Source organism: Strix uralensis, chromosome 28 (genome assembly GCF_047716275.1).
Source record: "Strix uralensis isolate ZFMK-TIS-50842 chromosome 28, bStrUra1, whole genome shotgun sequence".
Lineage (NCBI taxonomy): Eukaryota > Metazoa > Chordata > Aves > Strigiformes > Strigidae > Strix > Strix uralensis.
In genome coordinates, this window is record NC_133999.1 from 2,156,935 (window position 1) to 2,180,432 (window position 23,498).

The 23,498-nt window shown below is 57.8% G+C and overlaps 4 protein-coding genes and 1 non-coding gene across 12 annotated transcripts; 3 read left to right on the plus strand and 2 right to left on the minus strand.

Annotated features, from left to right (window-relative positions):
* Positions 1-379: 379 nt before the first annotated feature.
* DUSP26 (dual specificity phosphatase 26) lies at positions 380-4,687 on the plus strand. Its single transcript, XM_074852088.1, has 4 exons — positions 380-680; positions 2,715-2,987; positions 3,368-3,576; positions 3,996-4,687. Exons 2-4 carry the CDS (start codon positions 2,809-2,811, stop codon positions 4,193-4,195), a joined length of 588 nt encoding a protein of 195 aa, XP_074708189.1. The 5' UTR covers positions 380-680; positions 2,715-2,808; the 3' UTR covers positions 4,196-4,687.
* A 1,335-nt stretch (positions 4,688-6,022) lies between these two features.
* Positions 6,023-13,795, plus strand: RNF122 (ring finger protein 122). Of its 4 annotated transcripts, none has more exons than XM_074852174.1 (6): positions 6,023-6,107; positions 11,184-11,340; positions 12,287-12,389; positions 12,553-12,594; positions 12,919-13,001; positions 13,083-13,795. In XM_074852174.1, the coding sequence occupies exons 1-6, from the start codon at positions 6,083-6,085 to the stop codon at positions 13,195-13,197; spliced, it is 525 nt and encodes a 174-aa protein (XP_074708275.1). In that variant the 5' UTR covers positions 6,023-6,082; the 3' UTR covers positions 13,198-13,795. The 4 variants fall into 4 exon arrangements, with proteins under 4 accessions (XP_074708275.1, XP_074708276.1, XP_074708277.1 ...); XM_074852175.1 differs by having other exon boundaries at positions 12,922-13,001; XM_074852176.1 differs by having other exon boundaries at positions 12,287-12,332.
* Positions 13,741-13,834, minus strand: LOC141935850 (small nucleolar RNA U13). The gene has a single exon (XR_012626643.1). It is a non-coding gene; the product is annotated as a small nucleolar RNA U13 (small nucleolar RNA).
* A 420-nt stretch (positions 13,835-14,254) lies between these two features.
* TTI2 (TELO2 interacting protein 2) lies at positions 14,255-17,955 on the plus strand. 5 transcript variants are annotated; one of them, XM_074852340.1, is made up of 7 exons: positions 14,255-14,910; positions 15,186-15,372; positions 15,865-15,957; positions 16,336-16,520; positions 16,607-16,750; positions 17,297-17,627; positions 17,742-17,881. In XM_074852340.1, the coding sequence occupies exons 1-6, from the start codon at positions 14,261-14,263 to the stop codon at positions 17,598-17,600; spliced, it is 1,563 nt and encodes a 520-aa protein (XP_074708441.1). In that variant the 5' UTR covers positions 14,255-14,260; the 3' UTR covers positions 17,601-17,627; positions 17,742-17,881. The 5 variants fall into 5 exon arrangements, 3 of the variants coding, with proteins under 3 accessions (XP_074708441.1, XP_074708442.1, XP_074708443.1); XM_074852341.1 differs by having other exon boundaries at positions 17,297-17,459; XR_012626627.1 differs by lacking the exon at positions 17,297-17,627 and having other exon boundaries at positions 16,588-16,750.
* Positions 17,850-21,294, minus strand: MAK16 (MAK16 homolog). The gene is made up of 10 exons (XM_074852344.1): positions 21,194-21,294; positions 20,847-20,896; positions 20,554-20,663; positions 20,327-20,391; positions 20,031-20,182; positions 19,697-19,751; positions 19,530-19,604; positions 19,068-19,178; positions 18,766-18,822; positions 17,850-18,483 (listed from the first exon to the last, which is right to left on the minus strand). The coding sequence occupies exons 1-10, from the start codon at positions 21,206-21,208 to the stop codon at positions 18,295-18,297; spliced, it is 879 nt and encodes a 292-aa protein (XP_074708445.1). The 5' UTR covers positions 21,209-21,294; the 3' UTR covers positions 17,850-18,294.
* Between the last annotated feature and the right edge of the window lie 2,204 nt (positions 21,295-23,498).

The window sequence follows — 23,498 nt, forward strand, 5'->3', positions numbered from 1 at the left end:
TTAGAACATGTCAAAACAAAAAGCTTCAATCTTTTGAGTTTCCTCTTTTTTTTTTTTCCCCCAGAAAAAAGTATTCCCAGACTTTCACATGAATTTGTAAATAGTTTGTCATATCACCACATACGTGTTCCCCCAGGATTATTTTCTTAGCAAGCGAAGAAAATGTCACCAAGCCTTGGCTCTGCCAAAGAGACCCTAGCAAGGGGGGAGGACAAGGTCAACTGTAAAAAATAAAATGAAGAAGCATCCTCTAGAGACAGCTACAGATTTATGGTATGGGTAACCATGTCATCAGCACCACTTTATCAGCTTTTGCTTCTCCTTCTCTGCACGCCTTTGGCTTTTGGTTTGCTGGAGGAGGAGTGAGAGAAAAGCTGGCAGGGGAATTTTGATATGTTATTGTTGCTGTTGTTTTTGTCTGCGTAGTAATGGGCTCTTGTGTGTACGTCTGTGCACGCCTGCATTCGATCGCTGCATTTGTGTCTGTCTCCCTCGTTCCTCCCTTCCCCATCCATGCACAGCACGATATAAACAAACCTGCCTCTGGACATGTCATGGCTTAAAATAGATGTTCATACATCAGCCTTTCTACAGCAGCGGCGGCAGCAGCAGGAAGACATGGCCGACTGGATCTGACTACAACACTCACTTTGAGCTGAGAAATCACAGCCCTCACAAAGGTAGAGTAACGGGGTGGGCGTCTCCTTCCTCCTGCGTGTCTGTCTGTCTGTCTCTGCAGAGTGTGCAGGGCTGAGCAGCCTGCGCTCGTTCAGCAATGCCTCTTCAGCGCTGGCTCTGTGCATCCAGGCAGGCTCGGGCTGTTCCTCCCCTCCCTCCCAGCGTGGCACGACTGGCAGAGGGGCTCCGCAGGCAGCCATGAGCGCGCTCGTGGGAGCGGGCTCCGAGCCCCCCCTGCGCTTGGCTGCCAAAAAGGGGGGGTACAGCTGACACCTGTGAGAGGTTTGGGTGCCGGGAGTGCTTTGGGGTCTGTTCTGAGGTCCTGGGGCAGTTTCTCTTCCCCTGCAGCACTTTGGGGGGGCTGGCACGGTGGTGTGTTGGGGGTGGGATGCTGGATGCCAGCTTTGGGCCTGAGGCTTCCAGAGCTACATCCCGGGATAGGTGCGGATCACTGTTTTTCCAGCCAGCTGTAGCAGGAAGAGGATCTGCTATTTGGCTAGTTACAGCCTTACACTGATGATTCAGTTGCTTTTTTCAGACCCTTCTGCTGTTTGGTTCTTAATGCTGCCCGGGGCTGGTGGCATGTGGCCGTGCTGCAGCCAAGGTCACACAAGGTTTAAGGGCCCCAGCACGCGGCCATGCTGAAGGCCTTTTCCAGGTGGGCTTTGCCAAGTCCGAATTCCCAGCGTGAAGGAGTCCAGAACTCACCAGGGCAGGGGAGACGTGTCCGGGGGAGACCTGGCCTGTACCCTGTGCTGGGGGTGGGCAGCGCGGGCAGGGCTGACCCCTCCGGTGCAGGGTCTGAACTGCCGCCCCGGAATGGGGAGTGGAAATGGAGACCCCCATGAGTCTCTGGGCTCCCTCCGAGATCCCCACTGCCCTTGCAACGTTTTCCTCCTCTGCACATTGCCAAGAAATAGCTGGAGGCTTCTTCCTTCTGCACCGTTGGCTGCTGGCCGGCACCTTAGGCAAAATGTTGGAGCAGACGGACACGTGCTGACCCAGCCGGGCTGGGCCAAGGTCGCTGAGTTTCCTCCCCCGAGTCCCAGTGACAACTGGCCAGGACTGGGCAGCTGCTGGGAGGGCTGTGATGGGATGCGCTCTGGACACCTTCCAGGGCAGCTCACGGCAGCAGCAGTGATGGTGGGAGAGGGAATTTTATTCTCATGTGTGGGGGGGGCGGGTTCTGTCAGTGGGGCAGCAGTAGAAAAAGGCAGCTCTGAGGAACATCTGGCTGCAGGGACTAACTGCTCCAGGTGGGTAAGGCTGTCCGGGGAGGTTTCCTGCAGATGTATGACAAGTATCGGTGTGATCTAGAGGTTTGAGAGCAGAGCTGTGTCCTAGAGGATCCGCTCTGTGAAATGAGCTTTCTCATCCTCTGACATTAACTCTTCCCACCCCAAACCAGTCCAAGATGTTCAAACACAGTGGCAGGGCTGCTGTACTTGGAGGGGTTAACCCTGCCTCTCCCTCCCCGCAGGCTTTTGTGTGCCTGGCCCGTCGGAGTCTGGGTCCCGGCCAGACGCTGTGTGGTGCCATATGGAATCCTCCACCTGTTTGGGGGTTTTTCCTCCCCAATCCTGGTGGTTTGCCCAGACCTGGCCGCCTTTCATCACTTCTGATCGCAGGTTGGCAGCATCAGTTCTTGAGCTGGCATTGTCCCGCTGGCAGGCAAAGCCCCCGAGCCAGCACAGAAGGAAGGTGGTCCTGTGTCGAACATCTCTTGCCAATGTGGCCTCAACCCAAAGTCGTGGGGCTGGAGCAAAACCTCAGCCTGTGGAGACTCAGCAATCTGGCTGCCTCTGGCTCCTCTCGCCAGCCCTGGCAGCATAAACTTCTCCCCAGCAGCGCTGCTTCTTGGAAGGGAGTGTAGGTGATGCTCTGTCTCACGCTGGGAGCCTCTGGGTAGCTGACTTGACACAGCCCTTTCATCGGGAAGGTGAAAATTGGCTGCTTTGGGCCAGTATTTCTACAAAAGGGATGGAGTGAGAGGTCCCCAGTTCTGTCTAATGGCATCTCCCCTGCTTCCATGACAGGACCGTGGGTGGCAGCAGCAGCAGAAGCGACCTCCAGGCCGCTCTCCGGCCTTCACGACCCCACAGGTATGCCTTGTGGGTCTCGGCAGCTCCAATGGCTTTCCTGTCCAGGTTCTCCAGGAATGGCACCAGGTCCCCGAGCCGGAGCTCACGGGACGAGCGCAGCACCCACCCCATCCTCAGTGTCTTCGAGCTTGAAAGGTTGCTGTACACAGGCAAGACAGCCTGTAATCACGCGGATGAGGTCTGGCCAGGACTCTACCTGGGCGATCAGTATGTATCGGAAGAGGATGAGAACTGGGGAGGTTTGGGGCTGTTTTTGTGAAATGGGGAAATCTGGGAGGGGGAGGTTGGGAAATGGGAGGGAGAGGAGGACATGATGGGTGCGGTACGTCGGGACAGAGGAGGAAGAAGGACGTAAGCATGGCTGTGCAGAGTTCAGGGCACCGCTGCGGTGGGGCAGGTGGAGGTGGAGTGTCCGTGGAGTCAGGGAATGTGAGATTGACTTAAAATTCAAGAATCTTCAGATTCTGGCACTTTTCCTTTGCATCTCAGGCATAAATGTTTGTCCAGGACAGCCCTCACGCCGTCCTTGGAAACTTTTCTTTTAATTAGTCTAAACTTCTGCCTCTCCACACCGTTATTCTCCGCAGAGATATAGCTGCCAACCGGCGGGAGCTGGCCCACCTGCGCATCACCCACATCCTCAACGCCTCGCACAGCAAGTGGCGGGGGGGTGCTGAGTACTACGAGGGCACGGGCATCCGCTACCTGGGCATCGAGGCCCATGACTCGCCTTCCTTTGACATGAGCCCCTACTTTTATCCTGCAGCTGACTTCATCCACCAAGCGCTGAACGAAGGTCGGTGGTAAAGATTTCTGGGAGGGAAGTGGGGAGAAGCAGCGGGGGGGGGAAGAAACTGCCCCGGGCAGGTGGGACTTGAGAGTGACATCCTATTGGTAAGAATCCTAGAAAACAGCAGTATTTCTAGCCTGGGACGGTGGCTCCTGCAGGGGATCTCCTCCTCCAAAGAGGGAAGGGGCTGGATGAGAGCACTGGCCCCCCCGGCCGCAGCCCAGCCTGTGTCCTGAGCCGTGGCTGGTCCCAGTCTGCTTTGGGAGATCAGGACATACCGACAGCTTTTGCCAAGAGGGGCCCCCGGTGCATCGCAGCACCCTACGCCCACAGCCCAGCCCCCGGATGCTCCACGGGAAGCAGCTCAGTGTGTTTTTAGTTGGGACATTTGGTCTGCGGTGACATGGCCCGTGTTTCGCCCCCAGGAAGGATCCTGGTGCACTGCGCTGTCGGGGTGAGCAGGTCGGCCACCTTGGTCCTCGCCTACCTCATGATCCGCCACCACATGCTCCTTGTAGAAGCCATAAAGACGGTCAAGGACCACCGCGGCATCATCCCCAACCGGGGATTCTTGCGCCAGCTGGTCGCCCTGGACAATGCCCTGAGGCTGAAGAGGAGTGCCTGATGGAGGACGTGAGGGGGGGTGCTCTGGGAGCGGTGGGTTACATGCAGCTGGTCCCTGGGCCTCCCCCTCAGCTAAGGGGGTCCCCAGCCACACGAGCTGTTCCCAGCGGTAAAGCACAGACCCCCCGCCTGCAATCTTGCCACCCAGCTAGGCCTAAGGTCCAGCCTCCCACTCAGCCTGCTCACGCCCAGACGCCTCCGTGGGCCTCAGCCCCGCCTTACAGGTTACTCCATCCCTCTTGGCTCCGGGAAGCCTTCGAGGCTTCGTTCTCCCACGTGGCAGATGCAGCCCCCAAGCAGCCCCGTCGCTCCCTCCCAGGAGACTGAGGCTCTGTGTGTTTCCTCTCCTCTTTCCCATTCGTTTTCGGTCTGTGTAGCAACGTGAATTAGGTCTGGCGTGTGGGGTCAGGCAAACGGGCCTTTTGTCGTCGTGTTTGGGTGTCCTCCGTGCCTAGTGTTAACCTGTCAAAATAAAAACCGTGCTAAGGAAAAAGTCTGGCCACCCCTGTGTGCTTTAGGACAGGCTTTACGTGTTCGGGCCGGCATCTGGCCCGGGCGGTGGCGGGAGAGCATCACCCTGAGGGGCTGAGATGGACCCGAGTCCTTCCAGAGCCCCGGTCCGGGGGCTGAACCTGCCAGACCCCACTGGTGGGTGCCCAGGGCCTGTGTGGGGCCTCCCCACTTGTTTTTTCCCAGTGGTGGGGACAGAAAGGGGGGCTCCTGGTGGCAAGCAGAGCCAGGCTGGCAGTCACCGGGATCACCATCCATGATGAGGTGGTGATGTCGGTCTCACGTCCCTGGTACCCAGTAGCCACCCAGGCTAGCTGAAGGGCTGGCTGTGCCCTCCTGGGCTGGGGACGCTGCTTTTACCAGCGCCCGAGGTGCCCTCGGGTCACGGCACATCCCAGAAAGGCGCTGGCAGAGGGAACAGAGCAACTGCTGCCAGCGGGGCCAGGGGCTGCAGATGCCGAGGAGGAGGAACCGGTGTTGGACAACGCGCGGGGGCTGGCCGTGCTCCGCGACGTGCCCGAAGCTTCGGCGGGGAGGATTGCGGCTCGGCGAGCTCCTGGCAGGTGGGAAACGCCTCCCATCCGATTTTGCAATTCTGCTTTGTGCTCCTCGCCGCTGCGAGGCTCCCTTTGTGCAGCCCGCTGCTCGTCGGGCCCCGAACACGGAGCGTGGCTGCTGTTTGACAAAGCTGGGATCAGGGAGGCTCCGAGCACGGCGCGAGATGCCGTTGGGAGGATCAGCAAACTAATCCGGAGAGTGAGATCACCAGCAGCGCCCGCGGCGTGCTGCGCCTTCCTGCAGCGGCCGGGCACCTGCCTGGGGGCTGTTTCATGGCCCCGCGCTGCCAGTCCTGCCACGGCCCCTCTGGTCACCGGTCACCCGCAGGGTCCCCAGCCCGGCTGGAGACACCGATTGTGTCCAAAACCAGCCCCTGCACAAAGCTGGGAGCCGGGAGGAGCTCAGTGCCTTCCGGGAGGTTCCGGAGGCAGCGTCGGGCTGGGCTGGGATCCGCAGCCGGGCCATGTGCGGGGCGATGGGGCCGTGTAGGTGCGGAGCCCCTTGCCTGTTCCACGGGAACACGCGTGGCTCAGAGGCGCGTCGTGGGCCACCGGGACCTGCGTGGCCGGGACCAGGATCACGGTAGGAAGGTCCCTCAGGGGAGCGACCTGGGCCCGGGCTTTGGCAAGCCGCGCCTCCAGCTCCCCGCACCTCGCCCTGTCCCAGCCCCGCGGTGCTCGGCGCTGCGCCTGCCGCGGGGGCGGCTCCGGGGGGGGCCGGGGCGGGGTTTGCCCAGCCCGGCCCGGCCCAGCCCCGCTCCCCGCCGTGGCCCGGCGCCGCGCTCGGCCGAGCCGGCCGGGCCCCGCGGAGCGGCTCCCGGATGCCCCCGTTCCAGCGGTGCGACGGTAAAACCGGGGGGGCGAGGGGGGGCGGGCTGTGGGGCGGGGAGTTGGGGGGCAGCGGGTGGCCCCCCCCTTCCCCACCCCGGTCCCTCCGGTGGGTCCCCGGGAGCCCCGGTCCTGCCGCCCAGGGGATGAGCCGGGGAGGCCGTTTTACTTCCAGAGCAGCGAGTCCCGCTGGGTTCCCAGGAATAAAGCCAAGGACTAAATGAGTTTGCCATGCTTTCGCTTCGTGTGCTGGCTGCGAGGGAAAAAAAAAATAACCCACCCGCCCTCTTTCATCTGTCCGCAGAAGTGGAATAAACTTATTTTTAACGGACCCCAGCCAAGGCCCTGGCTCCTCGCTCTCGCGTTCGCTGTAAGAAATCCTGAGGAACGTGGAACTGAGTCTGCACATGTGAGGGGGTTTTGGTTTAAATGAGAAGTGGTTTCATTTTTATGACTAAGTAGTTGAGAAGCTGCGCTGGGAGTTCTCCCATCAAAGCCCTGCTTGAGAAACAAAGGCTGGGTTATTTTAATTTATGAAAGGGTTACAGCCTTTGAAGCTAAATAGAATGCAGCCAGTGGCTTCCTCTCCGGTAACGCGTACCTGGGGTGTTCTCGTGCAGCCTGGGGGGTACGAGGGCGCCGGTCCCGCGGGCAGCGAGCCCTGGGCGTGCGGCGAGCGCGTGGGTTTCCATTCGGCAGCGTGCACGTAAACGCTGCACAGCAGCAAATGCGAACTTGGCTGGGTGAGAGAAACGTCCTAAAAAAAAGAGAAACTTTGTTTTTAGAGGCTCTGAACAGCCACGGCTCTCACCATCTTCCCCAGGCACGGGCTTTGGGAAGCACCGGGAACGGAGCCCGCTCTTGTTCAGAGGCCAAGATGTGGGTTTAGGAGACCAGCCGTGGGCATCTGACTTGTACGTTTTGGCTTTGAGCCCTGAGCTCGCAAATATTTAAATCAGCAGAGTCCAGCAAAATCGCTTATCTGTGTGTTGTTAAGGGCCTTTGCAGAACTGGGGCCACTGGTGTAAATAAGTCTGAGAGCCAGTAAAGAAATCAACATAAATAGGTGTATTGAAAATATCTCAGCAGACGGCGGGTGCTGTGCTGCCTCGGCACTGCAGCTCCGCTCTTGCATCCCAACTTCTCCTCTGGTTGCTCAGCTGTAGTTCCGGGGACGCTGCAGTCACCGTAACTTGATTTGGGGGGGAGCTGGTTATCCCCCCTGGAGAACTGCTTGGCTCGGGGGCAACTTTTGCAGGAAGCCTATTCCAGCATCACAGCAAAAATTATATGGAAGCTGCATTCAATTTTCTGATGCAAAGCCCACAGCTTTTGTGTGGGAGTAGAAAGAATGGTTTTATTTAATGACCTGCTGAGTTTTCCATTTGTTTTATTGAACAAGAATTGGGGTGAGGGAGAAGCTCTGCTCAGCAAAAACCCCGTGCCTGCGCAGTACGGGCAGAAACTTGTGTCGGTCCTGACTTGAAATACTGTGAAATATTGCAAACTGTTGCGTCCTGTTGCGCGGCTGGAGCGCGAGGGTCTGCGTTTGCAGAGGGACCGGCTGAAGCGCTGGCCGAAGTCGTGCTGTGGGGTTTGGGGTGGGGGGAGCAGCGCTGGGGTCGCCCCGTTAGCCAGCTCCAGCGGAGGCACTGCATGTCCTCACCTCAGCGGGCAGTGGGGGGGATTTAGGCCAGCTCAGCGCTTAAATCTGCCAGGGAGCCCTGTGGGGAGGAGGAGGAGGAGGGAGGAGGAGGACGAGGAGGAGGAGGAGGAGGAGGAGGAAGAGGTGGTGGTGCAACCCACAGCCCCCACAGGTCAGACTGCACCTTCGCTGCTTCTGCTTACAAAGAGGTTTTGCAGTTTGCGTAAAAAACACTTTGCTGGCAAAATGAACCACCTTTCTGAGCATCCTTCCTGTAGCGAGAAGAGTCCAGAAAGTCAGTACGTGTCTGTAGGTGCTTCCACAGATGTGTCATGATCCCTCTTTTCTCATTTTTCAACTAAATAATTGCTCCAGCACACTGCCTTCAGGGGTTCTGCTTTCAGGTACAGAACTGGTGGACTTGAGCTGGTGAAACGGGTTTGGTGCCCATCAGGTCTTCATTTCATGTCGGTTAAAACCAGATTTGATCCATTCCCCTTGAACTAAAAATACGAATGCCTTTGTCAGGCGAAGGGGTTTGCGCTAATCAAAACCATCGCTCAGCCAACGCGCCCACCATGTCGATGAGCTCTGGTGGGGAGGAGCGGGAGGGGAAGGGGCCGGCCGGGGTGGGGAGGACCTTGCTTTTCGGGGAGGCTGGGCTCAGCAGCTTCCTTGCCTCGCTGAGACCCCCTGCTCGAGGGCTTGTCCTGGCAGGACCTTCTCATCCCAGCCGAGGCAATGGCTGCTCCCCGACCAGGAAAGGGCACTTCCCCGGAGCCACGCTCGCTTTTCGGCACCGCAGCCTGGAGCTCATGAATTCCTGAAAGCCAGGAATGAGCCTTGCTAAGCTGGTGAGTTTAAAATCAGCCTTGCCAGCTGTGTTACAGCTGGCAGGGACGTGTTAGACCAGCTCCTCTCTGCTTCCTTCGCTACGCGGCTGCAAGTTGCAGCATCTCTTGTTCCACCTCAGTTTTTATACTGCTGCTGGTGTGGCTGCCCCTCTCCCGTGTGGCTTTCACACACAGCTGTTGCCACCTGGGGGGAATTCGAGCTTCTAACATGGAGCAGTGCTCAGTTTGCAGCTTGCGGGGTTGGGGAATACGATTTCTGCCCCACAGGATGGGGCGCAGCCGGGCAGAGCGCGGGGAGCGTAGGGACGACCCCGTGCAGAGGAGTGATGTCTGGGTGTGACGTTCAGAGGTTCGTATGCCGGGTTTTGAGCCCCTTAAGACGAGCACTGGGGAGGTCAGCATGGGATCGGCAGTTAGTCTCCCTCCGGGTTCTCCTTCCCAGCCTGACTGGTGCTTCTCCCGGACAACCTCTGGGATGCACACCCCAGCCTTTCCCTGCTCTCTGCAGAGCCGATTCTCCTCCTGTTGGCCCCGGACAAGGGCTTTTCCATCTCTCCATGGGTGCCCATGGAGCAGGGCCAGGTCACCCCTTGCTGCGGCACGAGCAGAGCGAGTGCTCGCTGTGGGCAGCAGCCGCCCTTCGGGCTGCTCTCGGAGGCTGTAACTTGGGTTTGGGCTGTTGCCGTCACCACGGCTCTCGTGGCATGGAGGGGAGCGGCTGGTGCTTTTTGGGAGATTCTTGGAATAGTTCTCCATTTGAATTACACCTAGGAAGTGTTATTGTTTCGCTTGTGACCTGGTATTGTTACCACAACCCACCGCTCGCTGTCTGGCCAACTTCGAATGAGGCTTCCTCCGACCATCAGCAGCTGCTCCGCAGCCGGTGTCCCACCACCGTGTGCACCAGCGTTACCTCATTTCGTTGCTCAGTGGGGTTTTTTTTCAGAGCTGATACACTGGTGGGTTTTTGGAGCATTTCTCAATCATTTCCAGCAGGGAAATGGAAAAAAAAAAAAATAATAACCTTTCCTATTGTCCTTTCCTGCACCTGGTGGTCTCAAGAGCAGAAGGCTGGGAGAGAAGGACCCAACAAACAAATCCTCCCTTTCTCGCTCTGTAGTTGAGGCGGCCAATGAATTCTCCAGCGATTGCAAGAGGCAAAGATCGGCCAGTGGCTCTGCCCTCTGTAGCAGTAAAACCCTGTTTCCTACAGTCCAGACTCTTGTCCGGTGCCTGCTGCAGCTACACAGCACCAAACCGCCCAGTGCCCCCCTGGCCGTGGTGGCTTTGGCCACTTCATCAGGGGGACACGTAAATTCAAAGCACGTGGCAACACAGATGCCCGGGAATAGCTGGGAACTGTGTCCCCGGGCAGGATCCCGCCCCAGGGGTGCCCCCTGCCCGTCCTGCCCAGGCTCCACTTCCTACCCAGATGATCTGGGCCTCTCTGGGGGGGCCGGTGAGGGAGCCCACACTGCTGCCTTCGCTCCCTATCACGGCGGGGGGGGGCACCCAGACAGACCAAACCTGGGACCTCGCAGCTCGTGCAGAGGTTTCTGCCACCCGCTCTCTTCCTGTCTCTGCTCTCCGTGGCGGGGAGCAAATTTCACCCTCTCATGAGAAACAGGCGGGGGATTTTAGTGGGCTGTAATTAAACCCAGAAGTGTTTCTGGAGGAGCTTTTTGATGAGATTGCACAGCGTGGGAGCCGAGGGTGCTGAGCGGAAGGGGCGGGGGGAGATGCTCCGCGGAGCACAGATGGGCCTGGGGGCTGCTCGCCTTTAAAGTCCCGTCTGAGCAAGATCTGATGAGAACTCAAAGCTCTTGTGGGGGTCAGCATGATTTCCAGACATCAAGAGCCTGACTTTGCACTGGCTCCCAGCGGAGGCAGTGTCAGCGGGTCTGGGATTTCCGTGCCTTTCCCCCTTGGTTGGGTGGGGACCCCCCTGGGGTGGCCGCGCTGTCACCTGCCTCTGCGTGACACCCTCCTCCGCCTTTCCCCTGTGGTGTCAGACTGGCAGTGAGAGGTGGTGGCCCAGGCAGCGGCGTGTGGCCGGCGCGTGCCACGTTTCTGCTCGGAAAAGGGAATTCGGTCGCTGTGGTGCTGAACGTGCTCCTGCACAGCCCCGGCGCGTCTCCCAGCCCCAAGGACGAACCAGCCACTTGCTCTTTCTGGCTCCCACGGAGCAATGACAGACGCCAACTGTTCTTGTTTTTCAAGCTCTTTTTTCGCTCTGTCCTTCCCTAAATCCCTTTCCAGCCTCCATGTATTTCTCTGGAGATGAGAGCACGGGGCCTCCTTTTCTCCCAGACGCCTGGCTGCTGCCTGGGGTACGTTTGTGCTGCTGGAGAAGGGTTTTGTGACTGCAGAAATGCAGCGGTGTGTGCTGCCCGTGCCGCACTGAGCTGCTCTTCCTGGGGAGATCTCTGATCCGCAGGCCACGGGACGGTGTCTTGGCATTGGTTTCTGCCCACTTTGCAAACTCCGGAGGGGACGGAGTCAGCCCAGGCTCCCTCTGCTCTCACAGAACATCCTCTTCACCTCTTTTTCCCCTTCTTCCATCCTAAACACTTGACTCTTCTCTCCCCCCCGAAGGGTGCTCCTGCAGTCTGGGGCTGATTTATACCAGTAAACCCTGCACGATGCCGCCCATCACGTTCCAGGACCTGCCGCTGAACATCTACATGGTCATTTTTGGCACCGGCATCTTTGTCTTCGTGCTCAGCCTCATCTTCTGCTGCTACTTCATCAGGTGAGCGGGGGGGGCTGCGGCGGTGGGTCGGCATCCCCGGGGCACCCCCAGCCCTTCCCAGCGCCCCGTTGTTTTATCCCGTAACACGGGAGCCGCTTGGCAGAAGGATCTGCCCTGAGGAGTGGGGCTGGTCACCCGCTGTGCTGGGGCCAGGCATGACCGTGGTCCCCGCAGTCCCCTGCGGCCAGAGCGGGGCAGGAAATGCAGGAAGGGGCTCCTGTTTTTCAGGGGACCATGCGGAGGGACGCATTGTGTCGGGCAGGGAAGGAGCAGTGCTGCCCGGGAGAGGATGTGTCTTTACATTACACTCCCTGTTCAGGGAGGGCTATTTTTAAACCCGAAGCCGAGGCAGCAGCTGGCGTTTCTGCAGGGCCCTGGGTGGCTCAGTCCTTCCCTGCAGGGTGCCCCGGCTCCGCCGACGTCCCGTGCATCTCTCAGCCATTTCTGGGACGTCGGAAGCACGTGTCTCGGTTGGAGGAGAAGTGAAGGCTGCGAACGGTCCCCTTCTCCCCACGTCTCGCTGGGTTTCTCTGCCAGGCAGTTTTCCCCGGCGCCCTCGCCCCGGCCAAGGTCACGGCGGGGCTGGGAGCTGCCGGCGGGCGAGCAAGCACTGGAAATACAGCGCTTCCTGCGCCACCAACGACTTCCTAAGGCAAACAATCGGGGCTGCCGGCTCTTATCGCTCCCCGCTGCCGATTCCTGCCGGCGGCACAGGGCCCCGCGGTGCTGCGGGAGCGGCTCTGCCCGGGGCACGGCCTTGGGCTGGTTTTGCCCCCGGCCACACTGCTCGAGCGCAGCCTCAGAGCTGCTTATCCCCAAAATCCTGGTCGGGAAGGGTGCGTTCCCCTGATTTCAGGTGCCTCCTGAGTAATTTTGGCTGCAATGCTCAGACGTGACCCTTGAGGATGCTGTAAAACTCACAGTGCCTTTTTCTCCCCCTCTCCAGCAAACTGCGGCACCAGGCTCAGAGCGAGCGGTTCGGCTACAAGGAGGTAAAGCCGACGGTCGTTTTCTGCGCGTCCCTGCGGCGATTCGGGGCCGAGCGGGAGGTGGGTGCAGGCGGGTGGGGACGCAGCGGGGGCCGATGCTGCTCGTCCCAGCTGGACACGTTCAAAAGTGGCGTGACGGGACACACAGCGCCATTCTGCTCCCGCTGCGGCTCCTGGCAAAATCCCTCCTGACGTTCATCCTCTGCCTCCTTTTCTTCCTCAGGTGGTTTTGAAAGGTGATGCCCGGAGGCTGAACGTGCACGGGGTGAGCGGTACCGCCTCTGGGTTGGGATGGAGTTGGGGTAACGTGAGGGGACGATGCGCTGGGGCACGTCCCCTCTGCTCCACGGCGTCGAAGGCAGCTCACAACCAGAGCGAGGCCGGGAGCAACGGTGCTGGGCTGGGAATCGTGAGGGAAAACCCCCTCCCCAGGGGGTGGTTTGGGAGCTGGGCTGAGCTCCCAGCTGGAAATATCCAGGAAAAAGCACCAGCAGGATTTCCCCGGCCACGGCATTCCTGGTGGGAGCGGGGCCACGCGCGGGTGTCACAGCATCCCGCCCGCCCTCACCCTCGGTCTCGCCTCCTGCAGCAGACCTGCGCCGTCTGCCTGGAAGATTTCAGGGTGAAGGAGGAGCTGGGGGTGCTGCCGTGCCAGCACGCCTTCCACAGAAAGTGAGTCGGGCCCCGGCGGCGGGCAGCAGGGCGGGGGGGTTCCGGTGCGGGGATCACCCAGGCCGTGTTTCTGCCCCGCAGGTGCCTGGTGAAGTGGCTGGAGGTGCGTTGCGTTTGCCCCATGTGCAACAAGCCCCTGGCGGGGCCGGCGCCGCCCCGCGCCGCCATCGACACCCTCCTGGACGAGCTGGTGTGAGCGGCCCCGCTCCTCACCCCGCAGATCCCGCCGGGACCCCGCGCCCAGCCCCGCACGGCCCCGGCGAGGGGAGGGGGTCGAACGCTTCGTCTTGAAGGATTCGGATTTTTCTGAGTTGGGATTTTTAACGCGCAGGTCGTTACTTTGTTTCGGGGGGCGGGGGTGGTTGGTTGGGATTTTTTTTCTTTTTTTTACGTCACTCCGCGGGGGACCGGCACCACCCTGGGGTTAAACTGAGCCCCACGGCACAGGCGGGGGCTGCGTCCCCCCCCCCCCGCTCCCTCCTCTCCCTTTTCTACACAATTTTTGTACCTGATCCCCTCCGGACTCTCAGGCTCCCCGCGTGGCGGGGGGGGGTTATACAGTTTTGTGTAAAACAACGATTAAACGGACAATTTCCCAGCCAGTCTGAGCTGTGGGGGCTCGCAGCGTTTGAACGGAGAGAGCTAAAGAGGTGCCGGGAGATTGGTGACACGAACAGCCGCTGACTTTTCAAACGTTTAAGACAGAATGACGTCACGGGTGACGCCATGACCCCCCGGCGCTCAGAAGGGGCTGTGCCGTGCGTAACGCAGGGCGCACATCTCACGCACGCGCGTGCCGCTCCCATTCATCACTGACCATGAACCGGAAGGATCAAAACATGGCTTCCCCGCGCCCGGACCCACCCCTGCGCCCCTCACCCCCAGGTCAGGGCGAGAAATTTTCGCGCGCGGTTCTTCGCGGCGTCTCGCTGTGGGACGCTCTGCCCCACCCGCTGCCGCGCTGGCGGCCGCTCCCCGCCCTCCCCCGAGCCGCGCGGCCGCTCCTTCCCCTCATACCTTGGTTAGTTATCCATGCTAATTTATTCACGCATCGCCACGCCTCCCTCGCAAACCACCTTTACGGCAAGGAGGGGATTTTGCGACAGCGGCGCGGTTTGCGGCGTTTGTTGGGAGAGCCGGTGGCTCTGCGCTGAGGGGGGCTGGCGGCGCGTCCGGCAAAAACCCGATTTTGAGAGGTTATTGAGCGGGGGGGGGGGTGGGAGGCGGCTCGGGGGGGTGGGCCTGGCCCTGGTCGGGCTATGGAGCTCGGCGGCTTAGTGCGAGCCCTGAGGGCGGAGGGGCCGCGGGACGGGGAGCAGCCGCCGCCCCGCGCTGTCCCGCCGGCCGAGCAAATCCTCCTCCAGCTCGGGCCGCTCATCGCCGAGGGGGCCGCCCCCAAGGCCGGCGTGGTCAGAGACCTGGGTGCGCTCGTCGAGGCTGCGGAGTGCCAGTGGCTTTTCGGAGGCCTGAGCCCTGCGACGCTGGGCGAGTTGGTGGCTGCGCTGAATGGCCACGCGGCACCCCCAAAGCAGGAGCAAGATGCTGCGGATCCCCCCGGTAAGGACAGCGCGTACGCTGCCGCAGCTGAGCGAGCGGCAGAGGTCGGCTCAGTGTTTCTGCACCTCCTGGCGAAGCTGGAAGCTGCCAAGACCCAGGAGTCTCTGGGCGTCCCCGTGGTGGGTCCAATCCTGTCCCGCGTGATGGGACCCATCTACATCTTTGCTGCAACACATATTGTGGAAAGGCCCTGGACAAACGCGAGGTCTCAGTCAGTGGCGCAGGAGCTGCTGGCGTTGCTGGTTCAGGCTGCGGGCTGCGGGTCGGTGGCTGAATTCCTTCGAGGAAAGGATGAAGATGAGGAAGGAAGATTTGCAGCAGTGATGGGGCTCCTGAAACAGGAGTTGACCAAGTGAGTAGGAAGGGGAGGGCAGTGGTGGAGAGGGTGGCATGTTTTTCTGGTCCCTGTGTAGGAAATACTGAAAACTTTGGGGAAGCTGTGTGAGCTCAGGCGTTACGAGGCACTAGTTGATAAATATGGGGCCAAGAGCTTTACAAATATGCCACTAATGAAAGGGGGTGGGGGGGAAATCACTTGGAGTTTACTGTCAGCTGATAGGCCCAAATGCATAGGAAATGAGCATTTGTTAGTTCCAGTGTTCACTGAGCTCGTGTTTGTATTTCCAGAGACACCTGGAAGTGTAACCCTGCCACAAAGCACGTGTTCTCCTGGACGCTGCCTCACGTCACCCGGCCCTGGCTTAGCCATTACCTGGAGCGTGTCCTCCCGCCGTCGCTGCTCATCTCGGACGACTACCAGGAGGAGAATAAAATCCTGGGTGTGCGCTGCCTGCATCATATCATTCTCAACGTGGTAAGGGATTTGAGAAATTAGATCCCTTTCTGGGTGTTGTTTGAAGGAAGGGTGGGTTGGACGCCTCTTAGGGTTCCTAACTTCTATTCCCGGTTCTGCTGTTAACCAAACAATTCTGCTCCATCTTCCACGCTGTCCCTGTGTGTTTAAGTACATGTAGTTCTTAAATTTATTGAGCTAAACAAATAATTGCTTTGCCACCTTTTGAACTCGGCAGATTCACTGTCAGCCTGACAGCAGTTTGCAGGGTGGGGTGTTAAAGTAACGCCAGTGGAACTGCCAAACAGCACCTGGGGAGGCGAAGGAAAGTGGCTGCTCCTGTGCACGGCGGGGTTTAACCTGCAGTTCTTACAGCACCTGCTCCCACTTCCTCGCAAGCAGTTCCTAACGCACAGCACGTGCAATGGTTTGTGGAGGCTGTTCTCTTTTGTTAGGTTAAGCGGGTGCTGAATGTGACGCACAGGAATAACGTTCTGTTCTGTGTTGTTCCAGCCGGCTGCTGATCTGTGCCAGTTCAACAGGGCTCAGGTTGTGTACCACGCCCTTTACAACCATCTCTATTCACGGGAGGCCCCTCTCATCCAGGTGAGACAGCAGAACTTCATTTTAATCTGCCTTGTGATCTTGCATGTCAGCCCCACGAGGGACAGCCAGCTCCACGCATGAGAGGCAGAACCTGTTTCCTCACAGATAGTCCAGTCAGGCTGTTACTAGCCAATGCCTGTGGCCAAGAGACAAAGTAATTCAGTGGATTTCAGAAAAATATCAATAGAGGGAAGACCTCTTGCCTCCTGTCCCCTTCCAAGTGGCAGCCTTGCTGAAGAGGGCTGCTAATGGGTAGCAGAAGTAGTTGGCTCTGTCAGGTGAACTGCAGCAGCTGTGGGTGGTCAGTGGGGTTGGAAGTTACTAGTGTTTGGAGACATCAGCTGGATTGCCCAGATTTACTGTCTCTCGCCGAACCAGGCAGTACTGCTGTGCCTGCTGGACTTGCTGCCAATCCTGGAGAGAGCCCAGCGCCAGCAGAACCAGGGCAGACCGACCACCCCCTGCGATGAGGTGCTGCAGCTGGTTCTGACGCACATGGAGGCAGAGCATCGCCTCGCGCTGCGGCGGGTGTACGCCAGGACCCTGCCTGCCTTTGTGCAGAGGTGAGAGCAGCTGCCGCAGCCCTGCGGGGACTCACTTCGGCCTTGGTATATATATCTCCCTTCTCAGTGTGTGTTTGTGTTGGCAGACTTGGCATCCTGATAGTGCGGCACCTGAAGAGGCTGGAGCAAGTTATCCTGGGCTACCTGGAAGTCTGTGATGGCCCTGAGGAAGAAGCCCGACTGGGAATACTGGAGACGCTGCAGTGCACCATAGAGCACGCTTGGCCCAGGTACCCATGGGGAGTGAAAGACACTACTAAAGCCTATCCTGAATGCTGTCACTGCTCCCGAGCCAACGTTACTGTTGCTTGAGGAGAAGGCCCTGAAATCTTAAGAGAGAATCTTTCACAGGGAGGAATCACTGGCATTACTGCTTTGCTGAAAAACCTGGCCCAAAAATTAAACTGGGTCATCATTTTGATCTGACTTCTGCCTGTTCTAGAAGCCCAACTTAGCTAAAAACTCAACCTGCCTTCTCTGTGTGGCAGAACTGTGGAGTAAGCCCCGTGCTGTGAATGAATTAGGCTGCCCCAACAGCAGGTGTTCCTGACAGACCATCCCGAGGGTACCCGTGCTCGGGGCTGGTGTCCTCCCTCTGGTGGGCAGACTGAAGGAGGCAGCTTCTTATCTCAGGCCAGCTACAATCCTGCTCCACACGTAAATGGCAACGAGCAGCTCCTGCCTGGAGCATCTTGGAGCTGCTAAGCAAGGCTGTGCTTTCCCCTGGCTTGTGACGAGGATTTAGAGTGAGGCACAGTTGCCATTTCCCTCTGCAGGATGCCGTGCAGGCTCCCTGTGCTCCTCAAAGCCCTGCTGAAGATGATGTGGGACGTACACACGGACCACGGTTCAACGCCAGAGCTGGTAAAAGCCGCCTTGCTCCAGGGAGCCACCGAATGCCTCATCCTGCTGGATCGCTGCTCTGAAGGGCAGGTGAAGGTGAGCTGGGACCCAGCACTGCTTCAGCTGATCCCTTGCCCCTCGGAAGCGACAGCACGGTGCCTGCAAAAGCCCACTGGCTTCCTCAGTCCGAGTGTTTTGAAAGCATCAATTTCCACCCACCTCAACACTGGCTCTTGACTTCATAAATGACTTCTGTATGGGCAGGTGTCTATATATGCTTTGTGTAATTCTCTTTCAACAGATAGCTGGGGGAGGGCTGGTAACACCTTTAACCCACGTGTGCCAAGGCACTGGAAAACGATGCTTTTCTCGTTTCAGGTCCTGCTGGAAGGCGTGTACAGCAGCTGTGAGGAGAACCGTGTACGGGAATGCATCAGAAAAGTGCAAGAAAACACGTGAGGCGTGGCCGATCAATGCTCACCCCACTTTTTGTACAGTAAACTTTTATTTATTTAAAATTACTGTCTTTCTCTTCCCACCCCTATTAGCCTCCTATCTCCCCCAAACAAGATACACTTGTGTGCTTGCCTAGTCTCTGGTGAGCTTTTCCAGCCTTTGAACAGCAGCGGTGCCCCCGCCCTGGTCCAGGTTCCCTCCCCGAGCACAGTCCGAGCTGAGCCTTGTGTGGCTGTGGAGAAGGTGGGGAGTTGCCTTCCTTCAAACTGCACTTCGTGCAGGAGTTGTACACACTTGCTGCAATTGCCTGGGGTTGGGACAGAAACCCTTCTTTTCATAAAGAAAATTATTAATTAGAATATTGAAAAAAGAGTAATTTTTGAGGGTCCTGCACAGAGTGGCAAAAGCTGGAAGGAGTTCTAGTGGCAGATCCGGAGTTCTGTCGTTCAGTACAAAATGTGGCTTCAGGAAGGAGTCAGGTTGCTTTTGTTTTGGTGGTTGGCTCTGTTTCTTCTTCATACTCTATTTCAATGTAGGGACGTTTTCTTCTGGCTGGTCCTTTCAGGGGACTTTTCCCTTTAGATCTGGAGAGAGAGGTTTTCTTCTCTACTTCTTCCTCCTCTTCCTGCTCCTCTTCACTACTTGTCTCCAACTTATCCATGTCCTGAGAAAGACAGACAAGAGTGACGTCAAAGCATGCTGTGTAGCTAAACCTCCTCTTTCTGCAGAATTCTCTTGTGTATATGATTCTATTTTATAATTCCTGGCTCCCAGCTGTCTAGCCAGAGGAGCTGGGGTGTGGTGGATTACAGTGCAGTCTGACACTATCATTATGTCCCACAAATCTGATTTTGCTGGATCTTCCCCCATCACCACAGACACCAAGAGAGTGGAGGTTACTTTCAAACAGCTTAGCCTGACAGTTTATACCTGGTGCTTCACCTACCTCAAAGTCGCTGAGGTCACTGTCATCTGCTTCCACAAACTCTCTTTTATCCATGTCCTGTAAGAAATAAAAGTCAGAAGCTAGTACAGGCACCCTGAGCACAACACAGTGTCCTGACGCGCAACAGAAGAGCCACCAAGGCCACCACTTGCACGCGCACACACACATGCTTTTCCTGAGCTCACCTCTCCTAACCTCTTCTCACCCCAACATTCAAACTACAATGCCCAGCACGTTGGTGAATCAGAGGGGCTGCGCCAGGTCAGGGGAGGATTAACGGCTGCTGTGGCTGAAAGCGTTACCTCATCATCTTCATCTTCCTTCTCTGCATCGGACTCGCTCTCGCTTTCTGCATCTTGCTGTTGTAGAGCTTTGTCAAAGGCGTGAATGGGGAAGTTGTAAATGTCTCCATACTGAAAAGGAAAAGGTGGATTTTCTGTAAGTCACAGGAGGAAGACAGCCACTGGTGCTAGGGCCGTCTAAAGCCTATGGCCTGCACGGAGGCAGCGCCCAACTAGGCTGAACTTGTGGCTCAGCCCCTTCCCTCGTTCTGAAGTGTGCGCTGCTGTACAGAAAATGAGGGGCTCTGTGTTCTGAGGGAGCAAGTTCTCCAGCCTGTGTTAAAGCCATCAAGAAGGGCAGCGTGTGGTCATCCCCTACCCCTCCTACACAGGCCATGCTTCTCTGTCATACCAGCGCCCGTGGCCCTCCCGGGAGAACCAGGACCAGTTTTCCTGCTGTGCTCCGACCGCAGTGATCCTTACCGTATCCTGTTTCAGCCTTTCCAGTAACTCCTTCTCAATGGCATTATCCAGCTGAGCGGCAATCAGGGCTTTCTCCTAAAGGAGCAGAGAGGAGCCGTGTCAGTTGTTTGAAAGACAACGTGGAGCAGAAGCAGTGGACAGGAGATGACGTGACAGCGTGGCATTACCTCTCGTCTCTTCTCTCGCCTTTCAATCTTTCTGCGTAACGGAACGAGCTTCCTCCTGCAGGGAGCAAGAAGAGCTTGTTAGTGATTTATCAGCCTCTTGTGTAGCAGATGAGCAAACGCTCATTCAGGACAACAACCAGCAGTTATGAGAAACGTATGCGACTAGTTGAAATGCGTTTATATATGTAGACAATTAAATCCCTTTCAGACAGGTTCATTTACAAGCCTGCCAAAGCCTCGGGAGAACAGCTACGGGTGCACTGGGGCTCTGCACACAGCCAGTGGCAGTGGCTTGATAAGCCAAACCATGACGACTCTCAGCTCTGTCACTTACTGTCGCTTGAGCGTCAGCTTCCGGATGCGGATGAGGTACTGCGTGATCTTTGTGAACCGCTGCTTGCACTTGTGTCGGATGAACCGTGGCCAGTAGATGAGGTTCTCATCTATCTCTTCCAGTGCTTTCTCGTAGTTCTTGCTTAGCAGGACCTGGGGAGGGGGAAAGGAAAGAGTTGAGCTACGGAGCAAGGCCACGGCTGCTCTTGGGAGGAGTCCCCTTGCTCCCTGCCCTCCACTGCCTCTGGGAAATTAATTAGACCCCACTTCATTAGCAAGTTGCCCTCCGTAACTCACCCGCTCCCAGAGCCGACGGGGAAAAGCTGCCCGCTCTATTGTCTTCATGTACAGGTAACACCGCCCTGAAGAAAAGAGGAACAGGATCCTAGGAGAGAGCCTGGGCGCGTCCCCGACAGCGGGCGAGTGCTCGGAGCCGGGGTGCCCTCAGCCTGGCGCTCTCAGCCCGGCGCTCTTTGCCCCCTCCCCACCCCGGGGGTGGTTCGTGGCAGCTGCCGGGCTCTCACCTTTCTCCTCCCTGATGGTCGCGTACTGGCTGTTTGCCAGCGGGCAGGACGAGCGGTTGCAGAGCCCCGTCAGGTTGTACTCATTGCGGCAAAAATTCTGGGTTTTTGTCCTGGAAAAGTGAGAGGTGAGGGGAAGGGTGGGAGTCCCCCCGCCGCCCACCCTCGGGGCCGTGGTGGCACAGGGATGCGGGGAACCACGCCAGGCCCTGAGGGGCACCCGAATTTGTGCCTCCCGCTCCTCTCCCTACTGAAACACCCCGCAGCCCCCCCTCCCCGGCCCCCTAAAAACTCACGTTATCTTGTAGGAGCAGAACTGCCTGTTGCCCAGCGTGTCCCAGACAACCTGCGAGGGGAAACAGCGGGTGACACACACCGACACCACCCACCCGGCCCCTGCAGCCCCCGATGAGGCCCTAACGGGCGGGGGACACACCCCCCCACACCCCCACAGCAGGGAGGGGGCGGCATATCTGCCGCCATGTTCCCATTTGCAGCACCTCCCCCCCGTCCCCCGTCTATCTACCCCCCACCCAAGCACCCCCCGGCCTGGGGACGGAGGGGGTTGCGCCCCGACCGGCCTCAGCGGCGGGGGGAGCGCTGGCTGCCTGCGGGGGGGCGCGGGCGGGCCCGGCGGACTCACGTCGTCCGAGTGCATGGTGCTACGGGACCGCGAGGGCTGGCGCCGCCATCACCGGAAGGGGCGGGGCAGGACGAGATCTCGCGAGAGCTGGCGGGAAGGGCGGGGCCGGCCCGTCATGGTGGTTTCGCTCCGCTGAGATGGTGGCGTAGGGCAGCAGCGGTGCCTCGGCCCGGCGGGGGGGAATCTCTGAGCGGGGAAATAAATATTATATTGAATGACTCGAGCGTGTCCAGAGAAGGGTAACGGAGCTGGTGCAGGGTCTGGAGCACAGGTCTGATGGGGAGCGGCTGAGGGAACTGGGGGGGTTTAGTCTGGAGAAGAGGAGGCTGAGGGGAGACCTCCTGGCCCTCTCCAACTCCCTGAAAGGAGGGTGCAGAGAGGGGGGATGAGTCTCTTGGGCCAAGGAACCAGCGCCAGGCCAAGAGGGAATGGCCTCAAGCTGCGCCAGGGCAGGGTCAGACTGGCTCTTAGGAAGGATTTCTTTGCAGAAGGGGCTGTTGGGCGTTGGAATGGGCTGCCCAGGGCAGGGGGGGAGTCCCCATCCCTGGAGGGGTTGAAGAGTCGGGTTGACCCAGCGCTGAGGGATCTGGTGGAGTTGGGAACGGTCAGGGTGAGGTTCATGGTTGGACTGGAGGAGCTTCAAGGGCTTTTCCAACTGAGATAATTCAGTAATTCTGTAAACCCGTGGCACAGAAACCTGAGGGGCTGTCGCGGCCCGTGGCTGGTCGGTGCCGCTGAAGGTGCCCTGTGAAGTCCACGGTCCCTGGGCAGCCCCGGGCAGGTGCTGGGTGAGGCCTGTGTCTTGCTGAGGCACCAGGGTGGCGGCAGAGCGGGGTGGCCACAGGCCGTGTCTGTGTGGTCATTCCTCCTCTGTGCCGTTGGCAGTGGGAAATGGCAGCTGCTGCAGCGGCGCAGGGGATGGCCGGTACCATCAGCTCCACATCCAGGCCCGTGCGGTTTAATTTTGCACCCCAAAAGCTGTGAGGGAAACATTTATCTGCAGACTGGGCCTAAGGGGGAAAAACTGTTTCCTTCACAGCTACCAAGAGGCCCCACTTGTCTCCCCAGGCTGCAGACCTATTTATTTCGCTGTTAATGCACTCAAGAATTAGATGAGATTTTTTTTCGGCAGGGTGGGTAAAAATATCGTGTCGTTTGATGCAAAGATTATGATCTAATTCTTCACGCAGAGCAGAGAAACTCGATCAATGTCACTGGCACTGCAACTAATTTATTAATTGAGAAGTCTGAGCTGCCAGTGCTGGAGGAAAGACTGACTCGTGTTGCTGATGGGCACAGCAGAGCGCTGGGTGATGTGCTGGGGGGGGGCTGGCGAGGAGCCCACCTTGCGGGGACTGAAGGCTCGTCCGCCTCCGTGATGCTCGTAGCGGGTGGGTTTCCAGAGCAACCAGCCACCGGGCACGCAGATGGCATTAGAGTTTAATATTTAACGGGGAGGTGTGCTGTGGAGGTGTGAATACATCCCCAAATAGAACGGCTCACATTTTTTCCTTCCATCACAGAACGCAAACACGTTTTTCCTTTTATTCTTGGCAAAGCAGGGAAACAGGTGGAAGATAAAAATAACCAGTTTTTGAGAACAGGCTTAGCATTAGTCATTTCCAGTCAGCCTAAGAAATACAATTTCATCTTGTATGTGCAAAGCGAGGGGCAATGGGCCCACCGTGGATGTGGGATTGCCTGACAATAGCCATTTATGACCTTTGGTAATGAGTCATAAGGTACCAAATCTTGATGAATTGTTATTATCCTCCTGTTTTCCTGCTGGCAAGCACATCTGCATTGTGCTGCTCGGGCTCCAGAGCAGTGAATCATCTGTTCTTTCTGGCAAGTGAAATGGCTGTGCGTTACACAACTGCTCATTCAAGACAGAAATGAATTTATATAAACTGCCAACGGTGGAACCAGAGAAGTTGTAAGTTTGAGGTTGCACTGGAAAAAATGAGATTACGGGAATTTCTCTGATAGTTGTAAAATTAATTTGGTACCTCTATTACTTCACGCTCTTACTTAACTGTAGTGTACTTCTACAGACCATTATGCTCAATAATAATTGTTAACAGTGCAGCTGCTCTCTTTCTGAACTTGTGGCCAGGAAATTGCAAAAGGGCAATTAAATCAGTCTATTGTACTTCTCATTGCCACGGGTTAGCATCACAAACACAGCCCGTTACCCCATCCCAGCTGAGGGGCGGGGATTTTTAAAAATGCTCTATTAGTCACTTACAATCCCAGGGGATCTAACTAGCTTTGTTGGCTGAGTCTGCACTTAAGAGCCTGAAAC

Coding starts and splice junctions, on each gene's coding strand:
- DUSP26 (XM_074852088.1), top strand. CDS start 2,809: ATGGCTTTCCTGTCCAGGTTCTCCAGGAATGGCACCAGGTCCCCGAGC. Junction 2,988..3,367: donor GGACTCTACCTGGGCGATCA/GTATGTATCGGA, acceptor TATTCTCCGCAG/AGATATAGCTGCCAACCGGC. Junction 3,577..3,995: donor CCACCAAGCGCTGAACGAAG/GTCGGTGGTAAA, acceptor TTTCGCCCCCAG/GAAGGATCCTGGTGCACTGC.
- RNF122 (XM_074852174.1), top strand. CDS start 6,083: ATGCCCCCGTTCCAGCGGTGCGACG. Junction 6,108..11,183: donor CCCGTTCCAGCGGTGCGACG/GTAAAACCGGGG, acceptor TCCCCCCCGAAG/GGTGCTCCTGCAGTCTGGGG. Junction 11,341..12,286: donor TTCTGCTGCTACTTCATCAG/GTGAGCGGGGGG, acceptor CCCCCTCTCCAG/CAAACTGCGGCACCAGGCTC.
- TTI2 (XM_074852340.1), top strand. CDS start 14,261: ATGGAGCTCGGCGGCTTAGTGCGAGCCCTGAGGGCGGAGGGGCCGCGG. Junction 15,958..16,335: donor GGGAGGCCCCTCTCATCCAG/GTGAGACAGCAG, acceptor TCGCCGAACCAG/GCAGTACTGCTGTGCCTGCT. Junction 16,521..16,606: donor CTGCCTGCCTTTGTGCAGAG/GTGAGAGCAGCT, acceptor TTGTGTTGGCAG/ACTTGGCATCCTGATAGTGC.
- MAK16 (XM_074852344.1), bottom strand. Junction 19,179..19,529: donor AAAGGCTGAAACAGGATACG/GTAAGGATCACT, acceptor TTTCCTTTTCAG/TATGGAGACATTTACAACTT. Junction 18,823..19,067: donor AGGAAGATGAAGATGATGAG/GTAACGCTTTCA, acceptor TATTTCTTACAG/GACATGGATAAAAGAGAGTT.